Source organism: Taurulus bubalis (genome assembly GCF_910589615.1).
Source record: "Taurulus bubalis genome assembly, chromosome: 4".
Taxonomy (NCBI): Eukaryota; Metazoa; Chordata; class Actinopteri; order Perciformes; family Cottidae; genus Taurulus; species Taurulus bubalis.
Window position 1 is genome coordinate 12922714 of NC_136592.1, and position 24880 is coordinate 12947593.

At 38.7% G+C, this 24880-nt stretch overlaps 1 protein-coding gene across 1 annotated transcript; it reads left to right on the forward strand.

Moving 5' to 3' along the window:
- Positions 1–16661: 16661 nt before the first annotated feature.
- On the forward strand, positions 16662–23649 carry caprin1a (cell cycle associated protein 1a; the record flags this gene model as incomplete). Its single annotated transcript, XM_079217262.1, has 16 exons — positions 16662–16796; positions 17469–17531; positions 18321–18407; positions 18809–19050; positions 19220–19302; positions 19458–19613; positions 19708–19760; positions 19918–20001; positions 20112–20273; positions 20837–20945; positions 21105–21166; positions 21434–21565; positions 21876–22035; positions 22409–22597; positions 22723–22829; positions 22961–23649. The coding sequence occupies 16 exons, from the start codon at positions 16662–16664 to the stop codon at positions 23045–23047; spliced, it is 1911 nt and encodes a 636-aa protein (XP_079073388.1). The 3' UTR covers positions 23048–23649.
- Positions 23650–24880: the final 1231 nt, after the last annotated feature.

Consider the following 24880-nt stretch of genomic DNA (forward strand, 5'->3'; position numbering starts at 1 on the left):
AAAAGACAACTGAGCAAAAGCAGTCATAATAATAAATAATAAATAATATCTACACGGGTGCATGAATGATCTCTGAAAACCTCATGAGACACCTCAGTTACTCTATTTCCTGAAATGTCATTCACAGAACACATTTGATGTTGTTCCTTCATGAGATCATTCACTCATAGTACCAAGTGATAAACATGACTATTACTCAAGGCTGCCTTCATATACTTGAATGGAAATGTTATTTATTCTGTTGCATCATGGGTAAACTGCAATGGCTTACTGTTGATAGGCTGCATTAGAGAGCAACTACATATTAAGATTTGAAGACAGTGAACGCCATTTGTTCACGATCAGGAATCATGCTTAGAGCATCATGAGGATCGATTAGTCGGAACCATGGAAGAACATATATCCAAAGTCTATGGCGGTAAAGGATTGAGACTTACCCTAAATATAGTTAGTCACAGCCTCATATAGACGTGTTGATGATGTGTAGATGTTTTATCTTTACCTTCTTTCATGTTAAAGAGAGCAATCATTTGATAAGAAGCACTGGACTGCAGCACTAAATGCTTTAGATGTACGTGTCCTACCTTTGTGTCTGCTGATTGCCAACTCAAGAAAGATGTAAAAGGCCTACACAGAGTGATCCTTAGGGTGTGTGTGTGAAAGAGTTTTTAAGTTGTTTATCCTCACCAGTTTTTCATTGTTGTCCTTCACAAATGAGAAGATGGTAAGTGTGTCAGAAACAACACGTTGTATTGTGTGATTAAATTTGCTATCCTCAGTCCAGACACCGATGAGTTTGTAAGGGATCGTAAAAAAACACTTTATTCAAACTCAAAATCAAGCAGCCATGTATGCAGGCAATAGATACGCAAATGTTAGTCAAATTGCTGCAGAAAATAGTGAGGGTAGCCGGGGACAGAGGTGCACACTCAATTACAAATGAAGGAACAAGCGAACACCAGAGACGAGCACGTAATTCAGTAATGTAATTACTTAGAAACAGGGAAAATATCACATTTCAATCAAGGTTTCAACATCATTCTTGACGTCAGCTGAGTGCATCTGCTCGTCTATAACAGCAGGAGCAAGCATCCTGTGACGAGGATGGGTGATAATGCTGTGCTGAGCTACTAAGAAATTGAGCAGCTAAACAGCATTGATGACCAGCACTGAAAAGTGACCCTTTTAGTGAAGGTCAGCAGCAAGAGAAAACAGAGAGCTCACTCACTGGTCTAATATCCTGGAATGTCCTGGAAGCTGTGAGAGGAAAAAAGGTCCTTTCAAACAGGATCTTAATCAGTCATGTTCTTTATTTAATTTGAGAGGATATTGGCGCTGATGTAGATGCCCCTTTATTCAGTTATTTATTCACTTAAGGAAATTTAAGGAATCACATAAGAATGAATGGTTACTATTTCTGTGTTCATAAGTCCGTCCTGAGGCCTTTCCTCCAGTTCATTTGTTCCTATAAGAAAGATGTGGAGGAGCTTGGGGCTGAAAAACCCCCAAGATATTTTATCGATACATCACATCCTGTACATCTTCATTGGTCTGTCCTTTCCTCTGCGCCAGTTGTCGGATATAGTATATTGTCTTCTACAGCATCTTGATAAAAGGGATTTGAACATGTGATGGTGTACATGCTCTGCAGTCCCGACGAAAGTTGAACAGACGATTGCATTAGATTGTATTATACATCCATTTAATTAAAAACTACTTTATTACACAGACCTACCACTTTGTTTTAAACCTTTGTTGAATATTTTCATTAGTTTTTAATTATGTGCTCCATTCAAAATGTATTTAAAAAACTACTTTAATTGTGTTTAAGAACCATGTTGCATGTGCTCCTTCTGTTACTATGGATCAGTTAAGTAGGGAAACATTTAAAAGTAAACGTAAAAGTTTTTAAGAAGACTATAATTTATTGACAAGCATTGCTTATTTGAAATTCTAATTAACAACATTGCTTTGCAATGATTTTTTCCTCTTGCTATTCTGAAAATATATCTCATAAATCAGTAGATGAAAATACTATAATTTCCAACAGCATCAACTTTAATATTGTCCATTTAGTTCAAGTTTGTATTAGTAATACTATTATTATGAGCAGTAAAAGTACTAGTAGCAGTGCAGGCTATGATGTCCATAAACTATTCATATGGTTTCTGTGTCCAGCCAACCTGTGTAGGTTCTGGAAGCTGCCATGCTGGCAACAAAGCCCTGTTCATCCTGCTGCAGGGTGACCAAGTGATTCCAATTAAAGCTGCATGTGTTGCTTACTGATTCTGGGGTCGTGCAAGTCAAACATGAAGGAGTCTGATCTTACAAGTAGAGAGCAGAACCTTGGATCACTCTGGCTGTCTGTTCACATAAACACTGAGATCCACTGTACTACTTTTTCAATCAGGTGCTTCAATCAGTCTCTCTGCACCTGAGACCTTTCAACTTTTACAGTATGTAGTATATTACACAGCACTAATGAGTTTTATCATGAAATATATCACTATCCTTAGACATGTATTCTTCTCTTTGTGTTGTGTGAAGTCATATCCACAAACATACAATACATTCACACAAACTTGGACTGTATGACACATATGAAGTAACTTTCTGCTGCCAACACAATGAAGTAAACACTTTATAACTTTTAAATAGGTAACATGTTATCACTGTTAGGGATTACTAACATAAACATGGAGTTGTGCTTTTACAACAATGACATGAAGAAGAATGTATAGAAGTATCAAACGTAAACAGTTCATCACCAAAACAGTTTAAAAAAAAGTAAATATATATATATATTTTTAAGTAAAGTCTACATATGTCACAAGTGTGCAGGACAATTCAGAGGGTTCACTGAAGACAATGTACGAAGAGCGGTTTTCACTAGATTTGCTTGGTTGTGCTCTACTGTCTGATTTCTCCCCAAATAGTTTGTGGTTATATTGAAACATACATTTTTAACATACTGTTACAAATGAAGGCCTTTCTTAAGGGTATTTGTCTTATGTTGGCAGTCTATTTCAGGGCCCTGTGCCACTAAAGTATAAATGGCACAGTGGATCAGTATAGTTTGCTCAGTTTCCTCACAATAAAGATTAGACTCCTACACATCTCAGGCCTTTTTAAACAATTGCAAAATGTCTTCTATGAAAAATGTATATTGGATTGGATCTGACTAAATTAGAAATTGTATTTGTTTTTCCAAATATTCTCCAATTCCATTTTTCTCCATTTTGTTAAAATGTAACGGTCAATTTACAAACAGAAACATTACACCATTGATTGTTCACCCTAAATTAAAGTTCAATCGAAATATTCTGTAAGCTATGAAACAAAATGACAGATGTACTGAATGAAAAAAGATTTGCATGTGAGAATACAAATGATTAAAGGCAGACAGGATAAGTTGATTGTGTAGAATGAAAGGAGTGTGTTTGGTTGGACTTCAGCCTGCAGAGCAGCAAAGAGGGGACTGTTGGCCGAGTGTCGACATCAGCTCGTGACTTACTGACTGTCAAAGTCAGGGACGGTGACCGTGTAGAAGGAGGTCTCGCTGAACAAATGTCCTTTTCATGTCATGCTTTGCATCCACTCACTGGGCTCCTCTGCTGCTGATTCAATTGCAGTTAATCACCTGAATTGAAATCACATGTTTGAACAAGCAAATAAAACAATTCCTAGGTTTGTACACAGAAATAACCTTTTCTTTTTTGGACCTCTGACAAAGAAGTGGATTATGGTCCGTTTTACCCTGGATATTGTAAAACAAAATTGTCTATAGATGACAAACTATAGACTAATATATTTCAGTTCAGTACATTTTGTGTTTTCTCATTGTTATATATAACAGTCTTAAAAAAGGTTTCCACAACTTCAGGACACTACATGGCAGTACAGCCACAAACTACATCAGTGAGGAATGACATATGATACATCTTTGCTTAAGGGAGAAAGTGAAGGGAGTATATAAGGTTTGGCATGTTGACTCAAGACAGAATTTCCCAGGAGCCCAAAATGGACAGCTATTAAAGTTGAATTGCTCTCCTTGCCTATTGGAAGAGCTGTGAGAGCACCACAGTACATTTGAGAACTACTGTGGGTAAGGAGTTCTCACACCTGTTGCTAAAACGTTAGTCAAGAGAAGCACAAATGTATGTCGATACTGTGTCTCACAATCCAGAAGAAAAGAACAGATGACAACAACACTTAAAATTTCCAATTGCGAGGCCAATTTCCCCCTCATTTTAGGAAAAAGGACAGAAAAAAACAAAGAGTATCTGAGCTTTGTTTCTCGATTATTTGCATAATGCACTTTGATGGGTGGATACTCATCTCAATCCCTGGCTCTTTTGTATCTGCAGATTACAAAAGGCCTGTTTCCAGCGCCGTGCAGGCTACCAAGAGGAGACTATCAAAGGGAAGGAATGGGCTTTCAAGTCAGGACCCTTCGATTGTGTTACAGATTGGTTCCAGGTGAGGCAGCTTTGGGAAGTTCAGCCGGAGGAAAATTGCCCCTCCGTGCAGCGCTTTGAGAGGCAGGGAGGCTTCACGGTTGGCATGGTGCTCCGGAATTCCAATACTACTCACGTTTGGTGGGATTTCTGAGGGATGAACCCTGGGCCTCAAAAATCTTGTTGTGGTTGATTGCAGTTACATTAAAAGCTAAGCTTGGACAAAAGAGGGGTATACAGAGTGTCTGGCTGTTAAAAAAAAGCATTCTGAATAGCTGGATAGCATCACAGTCCACAGACAAAAATTACCAACATAATGTTGAAAACATTATAAACTAAGCCCTGGATTTATTTTTCAAAACAGACATTTTCCATTTCCACTTGAGTGTTAACGTGATTTCCAAAATGAGCGACTCATATTCTTCTTTTTCACACATGATATTGGAGCAGGAAACTCACAAGGACTCCCGGCAGAGATGTGACACACACATTTCAGCAAACCAAACTTAACCATCGTTTTTCTTCCCTTCAACACTGCGGTGGTTTATTGTCTTTCTAACTCCCTGGGGAAAACTAGCTTTTGATCATGAGGATATCTATATGTGTTCAGATTTGACTGGCTGTCTCCTTTACTAAACTCATTTTACTAAGGATGCAACACACTTCAGTGGATCTTCATCTTTGGAGATTTTATGAGGTTGGATAGATTTGCAGAGGATTTTGAACGACAAAAATAATTTGACAACTTATTCAGTTCTTTATTCATTTAGATACTGTATTAAAGCCTGTCATCACATTTGCCAATTGATGTTACCTTGACAACTTCACAGACTCCTCCAGTTTCGCCATTTGCCTTGTAACCGATATCGTGCCATCATCATCTTTATCTTCTTTTGATATGCTAGTAGCCACCCCACCCAGTCTCAAAGCCAGGGCCATCTGTACAGTTAAACACATCTTAAACAAGTCCTCAGGGAGACTCTAAACAGACCCTAAAGTGTTTTGCACGTAAACAGAGAGCCATTCTGTGTGTCTGCTGCGCATACTGTGTCAGATCTGATCTGAACCAGGCTATGTGTGGGAAGGACAATTAAGCAGAGACAGAGCTGAGCCATGCATGGGCGTGCCAAGCTGTGGCATTATGCATCACTCACCTGTCTGGCCAAATAAACCAAGACAGGGAAACATCTGCTCATGTTTTCAAACTTGGCAAAAATGTCTGTCTCATTTTGTTCTTTGGAGGTTTTGAAGCTGTGCGGCAAAAACATATGTCTATTTTTAGCTTTCTGTTGCAACATCATATCTATCGTCTAACTAACGTCTGCAAGCAATAACCACCCATATATATTATAATATCATTATTGCGGCCTGTTTATTTTCGATTGGACATCAGTCATTGCATTTATCTTATTCTGACTATTCTGACTCATTATTTCTTGTATTGTATTTGTTTATTTCCAGCATCATGTGTGTGCTTGTGACTAGTCCACCTGTAAAGCTGCAGACAAAAATAAAAAGGGCTGTTTTTAACAATAAGTGAAAAGATTGTTTTCACCTTTGCTGAGCAGTGCAGCTCTCCATACTACTTCACTCCACCTTCCAACAAGGCCACACAGAGCAAATAAGCAGTTATTTCACTGTTGTTTGTAATGATTGTGAAGAGATTGGTCCTGTAATGAAAAGAAAATAGCAGTGATGTTCCCATGACGGATATGATAAACTAAATTGAGAGAGGCCTCTGTCGGCTCGGAGTTCACACCTCTGGTCCCCTCACTCCCCCTTGCATTCACTCTTCGTCCTTTAACCTCATTGACTCACCCTTTCCAAAGAACCTGATCCGGCCTTGAGGCCCATGCGCTCATGTCCTGTCCAGGATTTGTTGATTCCTTTAATCACTGTTCCAGCTCTGCTTGTCTTTGTTTGTTTAGTCAAACAAGCAGCAAACACAAGCACATAAGATGGTCCTGTGGAACAAAGAGAGGAGAACTGCTTGAGGACACTGAACTCTTGATTGCACATGTAAGGTCACTGTAATTACTTTGCATGATTTTGTCCTGAAGTACACTGGAGCAAAAATATGTCACGTGTAATTACGAGACTTCTTTCTCTTTTTTGTCAAACATGCATGCACAAACTAACATCACATATGTAAAATTAACTCTTGCTTGTTTAGCCTTGTCAACATGGGATTGAACTGTGTTTCTTGTCAATTTCAACAGGTTGTCCATAAGTGGACACATTGTCCTGCCTAATTGAGAGTGTGGGTATATTTATCTGTGTGTTTTTTGTCTGTGTAAGATCTAGGAGGAGATACAGAGAGTAGGAGAATGTTGCTGGAAATGAAAACCATGAGGAGGAGGAGGAGGAAGTGCTGTATTTAGGCTGTTCATGGTCTCTTCTCTTCACTGACAGGGGGAAACAAGCCCTGCTGGCAATCTGCATGGCTTGGCCTTATTTCACTGACAGGAGAGTCTGCATGCGCAGAAGCCCTCTCTTACAGTGTGTTTAAAATAATAACCACATCTATATTCCAATCCCGAGGAACCCAAACGTGTACCCCCTGACCCCAAAACATGTTTATTGATAGATGGGCATGATGAAGGTTTTGCAAAGAAAAGAGCTATATTTTGAGTCTGGGGCTGCACGGTGGTGTAGTGGCTAGCACTGTCATCTCACAGCAAGAGAGGCCCTGGTTTGATCTCCAATCCCGTACGGTCCTGCTGTGAGGAGTTTGCACGTTCTCCCCGTGGCAGCGTGGGTTCCCTCTGGGTTCTCCGGCTTCCTCCCACAGTCCAAAGACATGCAACTAAGATTAATTGGAGGCTCTAAATTGCCCGTAGGTGTGAATGTGAATGGTTGTCTGTCTCTATTTGTGCCCTGCGATAAAATGGAGACCTGTCCAGGGTGAACCCTGCCTTCACCCAATGTCAGCTGGGATCGGCTCCAACAACCCTGCAACCCTAAAATAGGATAAGCAATTTGGATAATAGAATTGGAATGGAATATTTTTTAATCAAGCTAGCAGAGAGATAGTAAAAGTCATAGTTCATTTTTAGAGAAGGAGACTAAAATCAAGCATGTACTGTATTACTAAATAAGAAATCAGCAGTGATTTTAAGGACACAGGGGCATGGGACATCAAAGGCCTCAGCCTGAGCACAAAGCATCATGGTCTCCTCTTCATCATGCAGACACAGAGCAACAGGAGGGATTAGCCACAGCTTGACATGAGTCAAAGCAAGACAAGCCAAATGGATACACACTGTTTGCACATATGGAGGCTACTGCTGCACTATGTGCTGATTATTCTTCTACGTGATTTAGCAAGCTAGAATGCCAGCAGCTTTCAACATCCCAGTATCATGGGACAGGTGCCTGCCAGGCTAGTAGAGTTTTAGTCATTTGCTCAATGAAAACAAGTTTGGAAAGTCTTGCTTGCTTCAGTTTTCAGAAGCCAATTTTTAATCCCATTTCAACTCAATCCAAAATTGACACAGTCACTGTTCGCACATGAAGGTACATACAGTAACTGCGGGAGTATTTGCGTCAGAGGTAGTGTTCGGGATGAGGCTGCTCTGTGTAAGTTCTGCCCGTTTTTTTGCCTTCGATTTAATAAACCAACCTAATTTAATGGTTGACGATGGGAATGTAGCCAAGCTCAATTTTCTATAGCCTGTTTTCCTCTACCTGATGTAAGGCTGCTTCACAATTAATGCATAGTCACACCACCACCAATACCACTTGATATGCAGCTTTAACTACATAATGAACTGTTGCACCTCAGATGTCAGTCACACACTGTCTCCCTCTCTCTGTCTCGCTCTGTTTTTCTGCCTCTATCTCCCTCCACAATCTCTCCCTCAGCTACCATCAGCACCCTTTTTAAAGGTAAAAAAAAGATGAAAATACATATTTAATTTATCTACCTCACAAAAAGAAGAACCAAAAAGACGTGGTATTTTATTTTTCTTTCAGAAACAATTTCAACAGATTTTGCTTTGCCCATTTATGTTTTATACATGTGAATTAACAATCCTATATTTCTTGAAAAAGAGAAGGCAAAATATTTGAGGGAGAAAGTTGTTTCAAATACAAACTGTATCAGCGCCAAACATATTTTCACATTAAATACCATTCAGTACCAAAAAAACATCTGTTGCATCACATCGCACAATATATTTGCACATTAATGGTTGTTTTCCACTCTTGACTCAAAGCCACGCTGTAAACACTTGAGCAATAAAATGAAGTTCAGTGATTAAATAGTGTGAGTTGTGTGATTTAAAATGTTTCCATGAGATCACTAAATAATGTGTGCTTTTTTTCTTTACACTTAATTTTAGACACATAAGACAGTGTAAACACACATGTAAACATAGAGTATTATTAGTCGTATTTATACTGTTCTACCCACATGGCAAAAACACATGACCTCCTGTTCACACAGACATATGACACAAACGGAGACCTGTTGTGGGGCTCTAGACGACTAAACTCGGTCCTGTGGTGTACTCTTGGTGCTTCTGGTACTCTCCCTAAATGTGCTCTGTGTGTGTGTGTGTGTGTGTGTGTGTGTGTGTGTGTGTGTGTGTGTGTGTGTGTGTGTGTGTGTGTGTGTGTGTGTGTGTGTGTGTGTGTGTGTGTGTGTGTGTGTGTGTGTGTGTGTGTGTGTGTGTGTGTGTGTGTGTGTGTGTGGAGGATAAAGGTGCTGGTTCCTCTGTATAAATTCACATACTGTGACAGATGCCTGGTGCATAATGTAAAAAGCCTGCCTTTCCTTAAAAGCTCTTCAGGTTCAATCCAGAGTCTGACCCCAGATCATTCGCAGAGCACCTGCCACGTCGGCCCTTCATCACCGTTACAACGCCCACTCACTCACTCACTCACACACCAGCTCCAGACATGACAGACTGGTAGCTGGACAGAATTGCACACAGCACTCCAATAGCACCACGACAGCGAGAGATGGGTGGGAATGACGAACACACAGCTTCATGTTAAACCGTCATTTGAAATAGCAATCAGAGTTGATCTAATTAAGCCAGTCTGTATAATTGAGGTCTTTAGTGAAATGCTGACAGAATCCAGATACTCTCTCTTTCTGTGCAAACGTCTAACCAGAAGCTCAGGGAATTCTGGGATACATGGGAGTCACGACACAGACTTTTGTTGAGGATGTAAACCAGACGTCAACCGCCTGTGTGTCCTGATGTGGCATGAATGCTTCTAGGAAACAATCATGCATACATGAGAGCTCTGTGCACACCCTTTTAAAACAGTCATGCATTTGTCACTGTCCAGGTCTACGCTTGTTTGTTGAAGCTCATACTTGGCATATAAATGCGTATACATTTCTCATTTAGGCACTGTGTTTCCAGGCCAGTCATGTGGGCTTCTCTGTACAGGTCCACCTGGTCTGCCATTTATACACATAGATTTAAGCTGATGCAATTCACTTTTACTGACCTTATAATTATGCTTCTATTTCAGAAAGTGATAAATGAAGATCTGATAGACTGACTTTCTACTATAGCAACACAAACTCTTTAATTTGAGCAAATAATTTGAAGAGATCAGACATTTTTGTGGCCATTCACGCAGTTGGTGGTGGATACCATCTTTACAGTCAGGCTATATCCAAGTATGTTTCCAGTTTGACGTGCTTGGATGAAACATGCTGTATTATTATCTCCCCATCGCTTTTGTTTATTTTTTTCAGTGGGATAGATTTCACCGAGGTAACGGCGGAAGTCCAAGAGTCTACCGTAACTTTAAAATGCACAGATCGACGGTGGAGGTTATTTGGCACTGAGTTTAGGTTTAGATGTTCATCCAAATTGATTTGAATCTAAACTCAGAGTAAACATGACACATTCCCTCCGCTATACAGCAAAAAGGATTGAGTTTTTAAAAAAAACACAGAAAGTTTCAAAGCCACGCACAGCCACGTATTTCAGCTAAACTCATCTTCTGTTGTCTCTCGTGTGGATCTACTGAAACCAAGCATCTGTCTATTTTGACTTTGAATATATGGATTGTGTGTGTGTCATTCTTAGTATACATGTCTATTATGCTAATATACCACATTATCTTTCCAATTGTGTATGTGTCATTTATTGCTATTCCCTCATCTTCTATAAACATGAACATGGTTGCTCTTGAATATTCCTCGTAAATATTGTTGCTTTGAGTATGGCCTGCACAATTACATATTTACCACCTATACTATCTCATTTAAAGCAATAATGTATCTGTCCCGCATTAATTGATATAATGGTGAAAAGTTCTGAAATATTAATTATATAGCTGGAGAGTTGCCCTAACCACGTAAATGACTGACAGATGTTATTCCAAATCTAGTTTCAGAGGTGGTTGAAATTATATGAACCTCTGTTGGCGTTTCATCCCCTAGCCAGTTTTCCAAGAGTTCCCATAATGCCCTCTGGGCCGGGCTCTGTAGGACAGGAGTGCCAGATCTGCTCCGGTTTCAGGCTGTCAGATACCATCAGTTTGTGTGTTGGCTTTCTGTTACAGAGCAGACCAGGTTAGTGCTGACCGAGTACCAAGGTTTGGAGCCAACACAAGTCACGCAATGCAGAACAGGAAGTCAAAGGCCAGAGTTTACCTTTCCTCCACCTTCTTATTAAGGTAATTTCTTACAGTGATAGTTGAACAACAATAAAACAAATATGCCTGAATTTCTCTCTGCATGGAGGATGATTCAATTTTATGATATGGGAAAGCAAGAGTAGATTGTGACTTTATTCACAACGTATAAAGCATGCTTTTGAGGCCTCTGCCGTTTTTTTCTTTGAGGCCTCTGCCGTGGATCTTTTGTTTGAGATTTTATGCCAAAAACAAATGCAGAACAGAAAAACAGTTTAAAAAAAAGAAAAACAACTCAGTGTGTAATTGTTGTGCATACCCTCCTTTTTATCACATGTGAACATCATTTTCAAGATGTAAATACAGTCAATGGCACTTGACTATAGGGCGGCTGTAGCTCATGGGGATGAGTGGTCGTCCTGCAACCACAAGGTAGCCGGTCCGATCCCCAATCTCCCCATAGTTCACATGTCGAAGTGTCCCTAAGCAAGACACTGAACCCTAAGTTGCTCTCTGGGCGCTTCACTAGGGGCAGCCCACGACTCATTAAAATACTAAGGATGTGTCAAAATGCAGAGAATAAATCCCCCCACCTCTGTGGGACTAATAAGGGATTTTTCTTCTATTCTTCTTCTTGACAAAGACTGATTTGCATCAGAGATCTGTTGAAATCTATTTCTCTCACAAAGAGTGCTGATTGTGGTTGAGGTATTGCATGCATCCTAGAATTTGTACATGTGTGGCTTTTGGTATGATCAAGAGGTGACTTACATTTGTCCTACCTGCTAGAATATCTGTAGATGTAATTCATTGAGTCATTGCTTCTGATACCTTGTGTTTTTTATTAAACTCAAATATCCACAATTATTTTCATTTGAATTGTAATTTGGCCAAAAGTAACAGGCTTTGGCAAAAAATATATGTATATCATTAGGGTCTGGCCTTCAGGTTATAATTGTATTAATATTTCATACTTTGTTTAAGTTTTTAGTAATATTATCTAATTTAATTTAATGATTTTAGACAAACTGTTCTTGAAATATTTTATAGGGAAGGGAGATGTTCTGCATTAAAGCTTGATATCATCACAATTTAACGAGTTGTCACATATATCAAAGCATAATGACTTTAATGACTTAAACTCTCCGACTTCTATGTGGCTTTCTGATGCAAATCAGGAAATTGTCATGAAAGAAAAGTAAACCATGTAAACAAGTGGAAACTGGAAACACGTCAAACCTGCAAGAGAAACCTCTTTGTTTTTTGTTATATACAAACTTTACATTTTAAATAAAAGTGTAACTTTTTTTAATATCAGGTCCCAACTGTAAAGTGAAAAAATACAATATATTATACTTAATGTTTGTTATGTGTGTATAATATATATTGTGTTCTTCGTTATATGAATATGTTTCTCTTTTCAATTGTCACGATGTGTCAAAAGGCTCAACATGAGATTCCTTTCAAATTGAAAATGATAATTATATCATAGATAGAAAAATGACAAAGAGTACACCTACAAAACGGAGGAGCCATCCAGAATCAGGCCCATTGCCAGACATGGATGGAAGTGCACCTTGATGTATGTTTGTGGTCATTACCAGCAGGATCTCCCTGCCCCTCTGCAGCTGCTGACACCTTTTGATTTACAACTTTTTTAATCTGCTCACAAAACAAACAAAACATGGGTTCCCCAGTCTTACAAAGCATAATGCCCTTACCGTCAAAAAATGTGAATACATAGCATTATCACAGAAACCCTGTGGCATAAGTCATTAAGCAGCTTTGAAAACACCCACATCACCAAAGGCCTCACTGTTATGGTCCGGTGAATGTAATGTAGTGAGAAACATTTTTTGTTTTAAAATGCGCTGGACTGGAGCTGCTAATCATCATAGTTTTTCCCAAAGGACTGCATTGTAAACAAATTCACCTTGGAACCAGAATCCAAAATTAAACCTCAATCGCATGAATCCCAAGTTGCAAGATGGTGAATAAAGTTCTCCGGCTGTAATAATGATAATGATGGTACTTAAGTGGAGATGCTTGTAATCTGTCTGTAACACACGTAAACCATGAATTATTAATGTTGTCCAACTAACTAAAGAGAGGCCATGAGTGGAAAAAGCTTCCCAATCTCCCCAAAAAGTCTGGAAACACCCACAATCCCAATTTGACCTGTTTCTGGTGACTTATAAAATTAAAACATGTTTGGATAATGGCATGGTTAAGATAAATAAGATTGTGAGAAAGGGCTGTGGAGATAAACATATAAAGATGGTTAGAAATGGGTGGAAACAGAGAAAGGTGAATCCAGAGGGGTTGCATTGCACTACAAGTGGTCCGGGAAGAAGTGTTTGTGGGGCTCTTGTGGTTTTTCAGCCAATAAATCCTCTGCACATATTCAATCCAGTCAGATGTGCTGCAGGAGAGGAGCACTGAAGGATGTACGGCCATTACTCAGCTGCCCACATCAGAGAGAAGAGCTCTAGATATTCATACACCCCCACCTCACGTGTTATAAACATACCCTTCATCGGACAGATGTGTGTTAATACTGAAGCTCTATGCAAATTAATGTATATACATATACATATACATATATATATGTATATATATATATATATATATATATATATATATATATATATATATATATATATATGTATATATATATATATATATATATATATATATATATATATATATATATATGTATATATATATATATATATATATATATATATATATATATATATATATATATATATATATATATATATGTATATATATATATACATATATATATGTATATAGATATATATATACGTATATATATATCTATATATATATATATATATATATATATATATATATCTAGATCTATATCTATATATATATATATATATATATATATATATATATATATAGATACATATATCTATATATATATATATATATATATATATATATATAGATATATATATCTATATATATAGATATATATATCTATATATATATATATATATATATATATATATATATACACACACATGGTTCTGAATGCTTTATTATACAGCCATTATGGAGATATAATTGGAATTGTATAGGTAGGTTATGTCAACTCAATCTCTGCTAAGAAATGTTTTTAAAACTGTATTTTTTTCCAGTGGTATAAGGTTTGATTTGACTGATTAAAACACTGGCTTTGTTGATTTTAAGATATGAATATTAAATCAGCACGCGTACAGGATTGTGTTTTGGCTTCGTAGTATTTATGTGTACAACCTGGTCATAACAGTAAATCTGATATCATCAGATGAAACTCCTGCCCTGGTCTTTGCCATTTCACCCCTATATTTCACTGGCTGCTTGAAGTTCTTTATTTTCAGGAGTTAATACTACATACGTGCATATCACCACATGAGTACGGTACCCACTGAAAACAGCAGAAAAGATTAGAGAAAGAAACCAATATACATTTAAATTTCGTTTTTTCAGCATTTTTATACCCTTCCAGGATCTGGTACACCTGCGCCATCTCCTGTTCATGCTTCGCTATCACTAGGCGGGATTTTGTTTTCAGTTCGATCTATGTCCTGCAACACCTTCATTAATTTATCTCATTCTTAGTTTTTACTTTCCACAATTGTGGTCAAAATTCTGCTCCAGGTGAGGTCATGGGGCCTGAGGACTTTCTCTATTTTTAACTCAATTGTGTACACTCTCTTAATAACAACAGCAGCTGGGTTCAGATCTTAAACCTTTTTGCATGGCGCCAGTAATACTCCCAAAACCATATGTGATGGACGTGCTGTGACATTAATAGGTTGAAATCGTTTCTAACAGAGGAGGAAGACACACAACAGAAGGATGATGACTCATATATCCAATTTCAATACATATATTTACAGTCAGGCAATCTGTAGGTTAGCGGAGGGGTCCTTGTAGGTGCTACCGTTAGCTTGTCGTTAGCTCAGCAGCAGTTAGTCAGTGAGCATCCTTCCAGAAAAATACCACTGGAAGTTAAAGACTGTTCTTATCCAGCTAACATTAAATCCGACAGAGGAAATCTCTTTGAAGACAAAGAGTATAAAGGTATGGGATTCATGGCTTCACCGACGCATTGCTTTTTAACCTGTAACGTTATTTGTCAAATAAATGGTCTTTTGTCATGTTTAGTCGAGACGCCTGCACAGAGCGGGGTTGTCACAGCGCCCCAAGATGGTCTTTCTTCTTCGCCGTTATTCACATTATTTCGACGACATGTCTTTCCTATGAACCCAGAGTAGCAGTTGTTGGAATTGATTTATTTTTAACTGACATCTGGTTACATTGGGGCATTAGCTAGCGGCCCGCTGCTAGCATTTCAGCTAACAATGGGGACCGGGAGATTAGGACAAGTGTTTGCTTCTCACATGTATTTGATGTAACACGAGCTATCGATAATGTTGCGCCAGAGAAAGGCGAGCTTGCTAACCAGGCCAAAGGAGGACGTCCAACGTTTACTGACAATGCGTGACTTGGCGTTAGTTACGTCTGGTCCGCTTTTTTCAAGATAGACAAGGGTTTTAACTTTGAATAGAAGGCCGACATTTTAACTTGTGCTAACTTCCTCGTGTCACATTTTCTAATTTATTCAAATGGCTTTACAATTAGTTAACCCCAGCTAACCAAGTAGCTACTTCGTGATGAACATATTACGTAATCATCGTTTTTATTCTCTCTTTATGCCAAATAATCAAAGAAGCGTTGGTGTGCTCGATTTTGTCGGTATCACGTCCCCTGGCCCAGTATCTTGTGCTTTAGTCTGGCTTTAGTGTCCTGAGTTTGAGTCTGGCTTTAGTGTCCTGTGTTTGAGTCTGGCTTTAGTGTCCTGAGTTTGAGTCTGGCTTTAGTGTCCTGAGTTTGAGTCTGGCTTTAGTGTCCTGAGTTTGAGTCTGGCTTTAGTGTCCTGAGTTTGAGTCTGGCTTTAGTGTCCTGAGTTTGAGTCTGGCTTTAGTGTCCTGAGTTTGAGTCTGGCTTTAGTGTCCTGAGTTTGAGTCTGGCTTCAGTGTCCTGAGTTTGAGTCTGGCTTTAGTGTCCTGAGTTTGAGTCTGGCTTTAGTGTCCTGAGATTCACCCGAGACAAACTTAAAGTTGTTTCTGTATTAAAGAAGGCGTTACTAGTCGAACTATCTTGAGCTTCTCCTCAGATAGTCACACAGATGGCTCCAATAGAAACATGTTCATCTGAAGATCTTATTGGTACCTTGTAATTTCGTAACAAAGAGCTCATAAAGTAAAGTTCACATCTGTATAAGTATGCATATCTCAATGTTATCCCCCTGCTTTAACACCTTTTAAATAATTGCAGGATTAATTATTCTGTACAACAATGATTTTCTACTTTCTAAAACAATCAGTTGTCCGCACATAACGAGGCATAACTCTTATTAGTCTACTCTGTCATTGGGAATTTAAAATAGAGCAGCTCATGATTCATGCAATTTTTGTATTATTACTAAAGATAGACTTCTACATTTCTTTATTTTCTGTTTATGCTCAGGACTGAAAATGTTAAATCTTTTAATGCGTAAAATACATTTTCTTTCAGCAGATGCCTTCAATGATGATTGGCAACAATGCTGTCCAGTCTGCCATTCCAGACCTGGCAAATGGAAACAATTCTGAGGCCATGAAGCAGGTTCTTGCTATGATTGATAAGAAAGTTCGCAATATGGAAAAGAAAAAGGTATTGCTTGTTCTTTTGAATTTTTTTGTCACATTTGCTCTTGTGTAATTCAAAGCACTATGTGATATTTGTGTTTTGTGTTGTAGATTACTTTTTTTCCAGAGTATATAGGACATGACATAACTAATTTATTTATGGTCAGACATTTGATCTATTCTGACTGGATCCACCTTCACTTATAGAACCACAATGCTAATAAAAAGAATGCTTCACCCTCAAAATCACCTTTTGTCAATTACCTTGTAGAAAACTATGTATTTCGTGACTTCTACAGGGTGAATGGAGAATGTAAAACCACAGCAATCGTTGATGAATGGCTAGGTTTAACATCACCAAAAGCAAATAAAAAATCAGTTTACTCTCAAAACTCAAACGGTATAATTCAAGTCTCGTTTACACTGTCGTATGTTCAGAACTTCCGAATCACATACATTTTTGCCATGATCTTACTATTTAAAACACTTCCTAATCTGACATTTCATGCATGGACTTGTGAGACAATAGTGGCATGCAAGAAAAACAAAGGATTATTCAAGAATTCAAGATGACATTAGTAATTGATATACAATCAATCCCTTTGATCAATTTCTGTTATGCAAGGATGTGATCTTTTTTTTCTTCTTTTTCCCATCTGTCTCTTTTAACGTTTTGTGTTTCTCAATATTCTTACAGTCCAAACTCGATGACTGTCAGACAAGGAAGATTAATGGAGAACAACTGAATCAGGATCAACTGGTAAGATTTGACAATGGCAGTTTGTGTACAACTTTGGTTTTTAGTGTTGTCCCGATACCAACATTTTATAATTTGATACGATTCATGTTTTAAGTACCTCAATACTAATACTGAAATGCTAACATAACAAAACTTAAAATATAAGGAATAGTAATTTACTAATAGATGACATAATGTGGAACTTTAAATTCTTCTTTTTTGCATTGATATAAAAAAAACTGAACATATTTTTAATTGTCAAAACAAAGTGGAAGAAAATATGCCATAAAACAGTGAATTGTTGACCTTAGTGTGTTTATACATTTCAATATCCAACAGAAACTCTTAATTAAGATCAGCTCTGATCTGTCCAACTTTACATGTACCACTGCTGCTTCTAACAGGTTAAATCCTTGCAGAGATAGATGCTAGCAGTACTGTAAGCTATTTTTTTGAGCTGCCTCGCACAAAATACTCTTGAGTGAATTTACCTGCGCTCTCATAAGCAGTGATGCAGTTTATATGTCTATGGTTTTTATTGTAAAAGGTAAGCACGGAAAAGCGCTACTACAGACAAGATGGGAGCAATACAAAGTTTGCCTTCTTGGTTCAGAATGATGGAGCCTCTGTGTTATGATGTGTATAACCTTTTGTAAGTGTATTGCAGCTCATAGCCCCGACTACGTCACTTTAGTGCCGTATTCTGCTCTGAGTCTGTCTTGGTAAATGTATCCTGTTCCATTCAAGGAATTGTTTTATGTTTTTTACTTGGATCCCAAATCTAAATATTTTTTTATGATTTACCTGAAGGATGCCTTGACGAAGTACCAAGAGATCACCTACAACCTTGACTTTGCACGAGAACTGCAGAAAAACTTCCTGGCATTGGGTCAAGAGGTAAAGTCCTGAGTCAAGATTGTTCTCATAACACGCTGCTGCTATTATTGCAAAGGTTTTATCAATGTGATGTTCCTCTGGAGTAACATTTAGTGCTTATAAAACAGGAAACCCTGTAGTCCCTCTATATTAAGATCTTGCTTACAAATATCAGGGCTACAATGCCCTATGGTAACTGAGATTGTACTCTAAGGATAAGACTTGTGGCAGCATATTAGAACAACCCAACATGGCAAGTATTCCCCGAATACAGACTGCCTCAGTAGACCTTTTAAATATTATAGGTCATTGAATGAACAGGACAGTGATGGGTATTGATCAGCAATACTTGTTAGACCCTGTACATGTACAGAGTGAAACGTAACAGGGTTATTAAATAGTTTTTGTCTTACCGTCTTAAGATTCAAAAGGCAGTGAAGAAGACTGCTAGACGGGAGCAGCTGCAGCGGGAGGAGATGGATCAACAGCGGCTGAAGACCGTTTTGGAGCTTCAATTTTTACTGGACCAGTTGGGAGATGAGAATGTCAGGCAGGACCTTAAACGACCTGACGCCACTGGTTCTCCTTTGCTCACTGACACTGACCTCACATCCCTCGATGAGTTGTACAAACTAGTGGGACCTGATAGGAACTACGACGTCAGGTATGAGGTGCTGCTAATATTTAAGTGTGCATACATTATGTACAGTGGTTACAGTATAATTATCACTGCTTAAATATGGTGTCTATAATGTGTGAATAGCTGCTTTTGTTTACCTGTTCAGCGAGTAAGACCACCAAATTGTATAATTACTCTGTTGTGTAACTTGCAGCTTGACTGGCCAATATGAAGAGGCTTCGGTCCACTTGTTGGAACTGGTTGAGGGCCGAGAGAAGGCTGTGGCAGGGACCACATGTAAGTATTCATGACTCTTGATCTTTCTCGTGATTCTCGACCCATCCAGCAGTTTTCTTCACTGCATTTTGAATCTTAACAGTCCTAAAATGAATTGGGTAATTCATGCCATGATTTTTGTTTTGTTTTAACTTGTCACGATGTCCTTGTTCCAGACAAGTCACTGAAGGACACTCTGGACAAAGTGCTGCTGAGTGGTTACTTTGACAGAGCACAAACTCATCAGAATGGGACGTGCATGGAGGAAGAGGAACAAGACGAGCAGACTGTGGTGGCTGAGTCTATGGCTGGGAAGCAGCCATCAGAACCTGGTAAATAACAACACTTTAGCAGATATGCATGTGTTACATATTCTTTCACCAATTTTTAGAAAAATGTCTTCACCTTTTTGCTTTTTCGCTCCAGAAGGAACCGCTACGGAAAAATACACTGAGCCAATTCAAGTGGAAACCACAGAGGTGATATTTCTATGAGTATTGCTTAGATAATTCCACAAATCACAATTTTGCAGTTGACAGTTGTTAAGTCAAATTGGACGTTTAGAAAAAGTTTATTTTCTTTATTGTATTACATTGTCTTGCTTATGTTTTTCTTTTACATTTTCTTGTGTTCTAGTTTGTAAACAGACAGTTCATTCCAGAAACTATGTACAGTAGTACAGACAAAGACCAAGTGGAGGAGTGGACAGTGGAGGCTCAGGTAATACTGCACTACTGCATCCAAGTTCTGTATGCCAGTATGCATATTTCTCAACATCTTGTATTTGCGTGTACTTTAATGTGCCGGTCACGTGTCTGTGTGTTGAATAGCTGGTGAATTCCCTCCAGCACCAGTCCCCTGCCCAGCTGGCTACAGAGCCAGCCGTTTCTGTGAACCACGGCAGTCCCCCACCTACCGCGGACCCAGTGGTCAGGAAGAAGGTTGTGCATGACCTCATGGTCCAAATGCAAGGGACGTACAACTTCATGCAGGTAAAAAAGGTCCTCACATATGCTGTAGTATCCAGATACACGCTGTTTCTGCTCAGAGATGGACACTTAATGTGTAACCATACATTGAGATATCTAATTGTTTCATGCAGTTCAATCTTTGTCTTCTTTCGCTTAGAGGTCCCTGTCAAGCAGTCAGTTACAGAAAGTCATGTTGTAGGACACTTTATTTCATAGGGCCCTGTTCAGAAACCACATTCAAATATCACACCACAAACTGAAAAACCGACAACAATAATAAAAGGAAATGGAAAAAAGAAGGTAACGAATATGGAATGGGACCATGTTAAAAATATATTACGGTAAAACAAATTCCATTAATTTTAAAGTATATTGCCGGAAAAGATTTAAAAGATGATACTGATACAACCAGTCTTATTTTCTCAGCCGCTCAAAGCCTTGAGTGGGGCAAATGCTTGCTGACGTAGGAGATTAAACCCAGCTCTTTGAGTGAAAGGGTAGTGTCCCAGTTCACCCCATGACTGCACTGCCCCTACATCTGATTCATGACCCAGCAATGTATTTACTCTTGTTTGTTTTTCTAGGACTCCATGTTGGATTTTGATGGCCATGCTCTGGACCCAGCCATCGTGTCCGCCCAGCCGATGAAGCCTGTGCAAACTCTTGACCTGCAGCAGATGGGCTGCCCTTCAAGTGAGTGCCGATTAATTTACCATACCTCTGAGCAGATTCTCTCACATATTCTATTGTTTAAGGTCTTGTCACTGTTTAGTGATGTGTGTGTATATATTATCCTAAAAGCGTTATACAACAGTTGGCAACATTATTTTATTTTTATTTTCTCCCAAACAGACCAATCAGATTCCAGACTTCCTCAAACAAGTGCAGTATCTGGACCACAGGAATCCTCACAAGTAAGTAGAGTGGTAGCACAAGCAGTGGTTGCTTTGTTTTGCTTGAATGGTAGTACAGGCTGTTTCTTGTGCTGCTACGGGGATTAAATGTGATACTCTCTGACATGTCATGATGTATTTACTGTGACAGGGATACATTGGAATCATTTGAATATGATCACAATATGGAAAGGATATTTTAGGTGATAAATCAGAGATCCCGTCTCTTCCACTGACCACTCCTTAATCCTTTTTTCCTTTCCTTCTGAATTCCCTCATCCCCCCCAGGTCTCAATGTCTCTCTCGTCTGACCAGTCTCCCACCCCATGTTCCCTGTCCTCTGCTTTCCCACCTGTCTCCAAATCCACCCATACTGGAGGCATCAATGTCAACGCCGCACCCTTCCAGTCAGTGCAAGCGGTACGCTTTTTATCTGGAGTCTTAGTAATTCATATAACAGTGAACATATTTGCACTTATTTACTATATTCTGTTGGAAAGTGTCAGGTTTTGGAGTTGTTTGTACAAGCTAAGGATTAGCAAAGTCAATCAAATATTTAAGGATGGCTTATTAGTAGCAGCAAAGAAAGTGTTTATAATTGGTGCACCATCTAACCAGTTAACAATTTGACATGTCCCCTCATTTACCAAACTTACAGTACATCTTACGCCTCAGATATTCTATCAGAATTATAATTGTGACAGAAAAAAACATTTCTTTTTTTCTTCAGGTATTTAATCTGAATGCACCTGTACCTCCAGCCACTGATGGGCAAGCAGATCCTCTGAAGCAGCCCAGCCACTTCCCTGGTGGCTATGGACAAGGCTTTAGCAGCCAGTCAGAGAGTACTGCAGACCAGCCTGACATCCCACAGGAGACATTACAGTCAGGTGAGGATATAGCTTTGGCTGGCTGCATATCTTAAGAGCAAGCAGTTGACATACACTGGAAAAGCTCTTAACATTGATTGGCATCACTTTTACATTCACCCGACCGTATGAGGAGAAAGGAAATAAAGATATGTTTTATTTTGTACGAACAAGACATAATGTTGGTAGATAAATACAATAAATATGTCAGGATTGCAGGACAAGATATCCCTCTGACAATGTTGAAGTTGAAATAAGTGTCGATCAGCATGCCATGAGTTAAAAAAGCTGCAGCTTTATCAGCTTGCAGAAAGTTATTTTAAACTGCATGATTAACTACCAACAGGTCCATGATAGACTTATGAAATCTCTTGTTTCATTTGCTTCTGTCCAGTTGTTGGTGGGTTCCAGCCCCAAGACCATGTCCTGCCCTCAGCAGGAGGCCATGAAGAGTCCTCTCCAGGCGCAGGGTTTGGACAGTCAGGCCAGTCTTTTTTCAACAGCAGGGCTGTGCCCAGGGGTGGACCCAGGAACGGCCGAGGCATGATTAACGGATATCGGGGCTCCTCCAATGGATTTCGAGGTACAAGCATCAGATTATGTTTTATAGAGATATAGTGTTCATGTGGCCTCACGATTCACTGTAATGACACAATGCATGTTAAAATTACACAAATATGTGTTAATTCCAATGTATTTTGTCGTCAGGGGGATATGAAGGCTATCGTCCTCCTTTCTCAAATGCTCCCACCAGTGGTTATGGTCAAACCCAATTCAACACGTCTCGGGACTATTCCAATAACACCTACCAACGGGTAAGGGGTCTCTTCATTATTTACTTAAATACATGTCATGTGCCAAAGGTCACACATATAATATCTGTTTATCTGTTGTTTTTTAACTTGTAAGATTGCCAGTTATTGTAAATCCCTGTTGTTTCTTCAAGGAGGGATATCAGCAAAACTACAAGCGGGGACCGGCCCAAGGACCTCGAAGTTTGTCAAGAGGAAATGCTCAAGCAATGAGATCCTAAAGGATCCTGAGGACCGTCAAGTTCGCCACGTTTAACATTCAGGATTTTTGAATGTGTTCGCCCCAGCTCACTTTTATAACAACGTTTTGTTTCTCATTGGTAAACTTAATTTTTTTAACTCTTGGCCTACTTCAGTACTATCAGTCAGCCTGTCTAGATCCTCTTAACGTTCTAACACAAAATGCTGAACTTCTCCACATGTAGGATTATCAGCACGTCTGTGTGATATAAAACAACATAGATATTCCTGTAAACTTGAAAGATTTCATTAATTTATTTTTTGTACAAAATAAATGCAAAAAATACCCTGCCACTGTCGATCTGATTCCATGAGACTGATTTCCTTCTGCCCTGTGCTGTCAGACACTTTCCCTCTTGATCATATAATTTTCATAAAGGCATTTATGTTAATTATTGTTGTTTTTTTTTCACCCCTCTGTCACCACTTGCGCCATCACCTCTTTGTACGCTGATATTATTGGTTGAGACTGTTTCAATAAAGTTGTGTTCTATTACCTACTGTTTAATGATACTACTTTGCTGCTTTGGTTTGCATTTGAGGTTATAAATTCAGCTATTTTAATTTTGTATGTGTTTACATGTCAGATTGGTGTGTTTGGTGCGACGGGTCTTCTGCCCTTCAAACCTATGACAGATGGGAGTACCAGTAGTCTGTCAGTGGGATCAGGTAATTGAAGTCACTGGGTAGATTTATAGCATCTTTCAAATCACTTTGATGGCATGCATTCTTGTTGATAGAAAGCTAAGTCAAGACCAGTGTTCACTCAAAGATGAGGCTCATACTACAAGTATACAGGCAAATGAAGCCTAACTATAGTAGATCATCCCTTTTTAAGATGATACATTAGGAATACACTTTGTACGAACAAACACCACTTGGAATGAAATCATACAATTAAGTATTTCTACTTGGAACAAATAAAGTTCTATTGCTTTGTTTTTAATGTATTGTGAGTATGGATTATCCTTACTTAACTGTTGCTGAACATTGTTCTGTATGAGAATGATAGGTCCTTAAGTGATAAAATATGGTACACAAACAGAATGGTCATACATGTTTTATCTTGAACTGAGGAGGTGTACAGTATTGTCAAAATGACCATTTTATCCAGCAGCAAGCATCCAGAAAAAAAACATCTGTATTAGGTGCAAATGTTGATGCAGTAGTCTCTAAGGAACACTTGGGACACAGAAAACAAATGACACCACACAACATTTAAATTGTATTCCATATCTGGATTTTGTAAAAAGTAAATTCACAATATGGCAGACCTGTTATCTCACTGGATGCAAATTAAGCCTTCTTCAGTAAAAAGTGGCCAATAGGTAAACGCCTAATTGCCATGGCCACAGTCTGCCAGCTAGAAGAAACTACAACATATGAAAAAGCCTCCTGGACAGCACAGCAATTATACCAAACTAGTAATTTGTGGGAAAAATATGCCATGCTGCGTTTTTCAAACAAGGACCACGTAATGCACATTTGGTGCCAAATACAAGGCTGTGAACTGAATACAAATTCTAGATGTTTTCATATCACTTTTTGACTAAGAGAAAATATGATAATCAGACAATAAAAAGACAGTGGTAATCAGACCCTCCCATATTCTCACCCAATCAGAGCACTGCACTTTCTCATAAAATCCTGAAATTAACTTAATTAACCAAATCCAGCACTTGCTCCAAAAGAGCAGGAATAAAACACATTTTGTGTAGCAACAATAGACCAGATTTGAAATGCCAATCATGCTATGAAGCGTAGCGAAGCAAATGATTTATTTCAGAGGTCCAACACACTGGAAGTAACCTAAA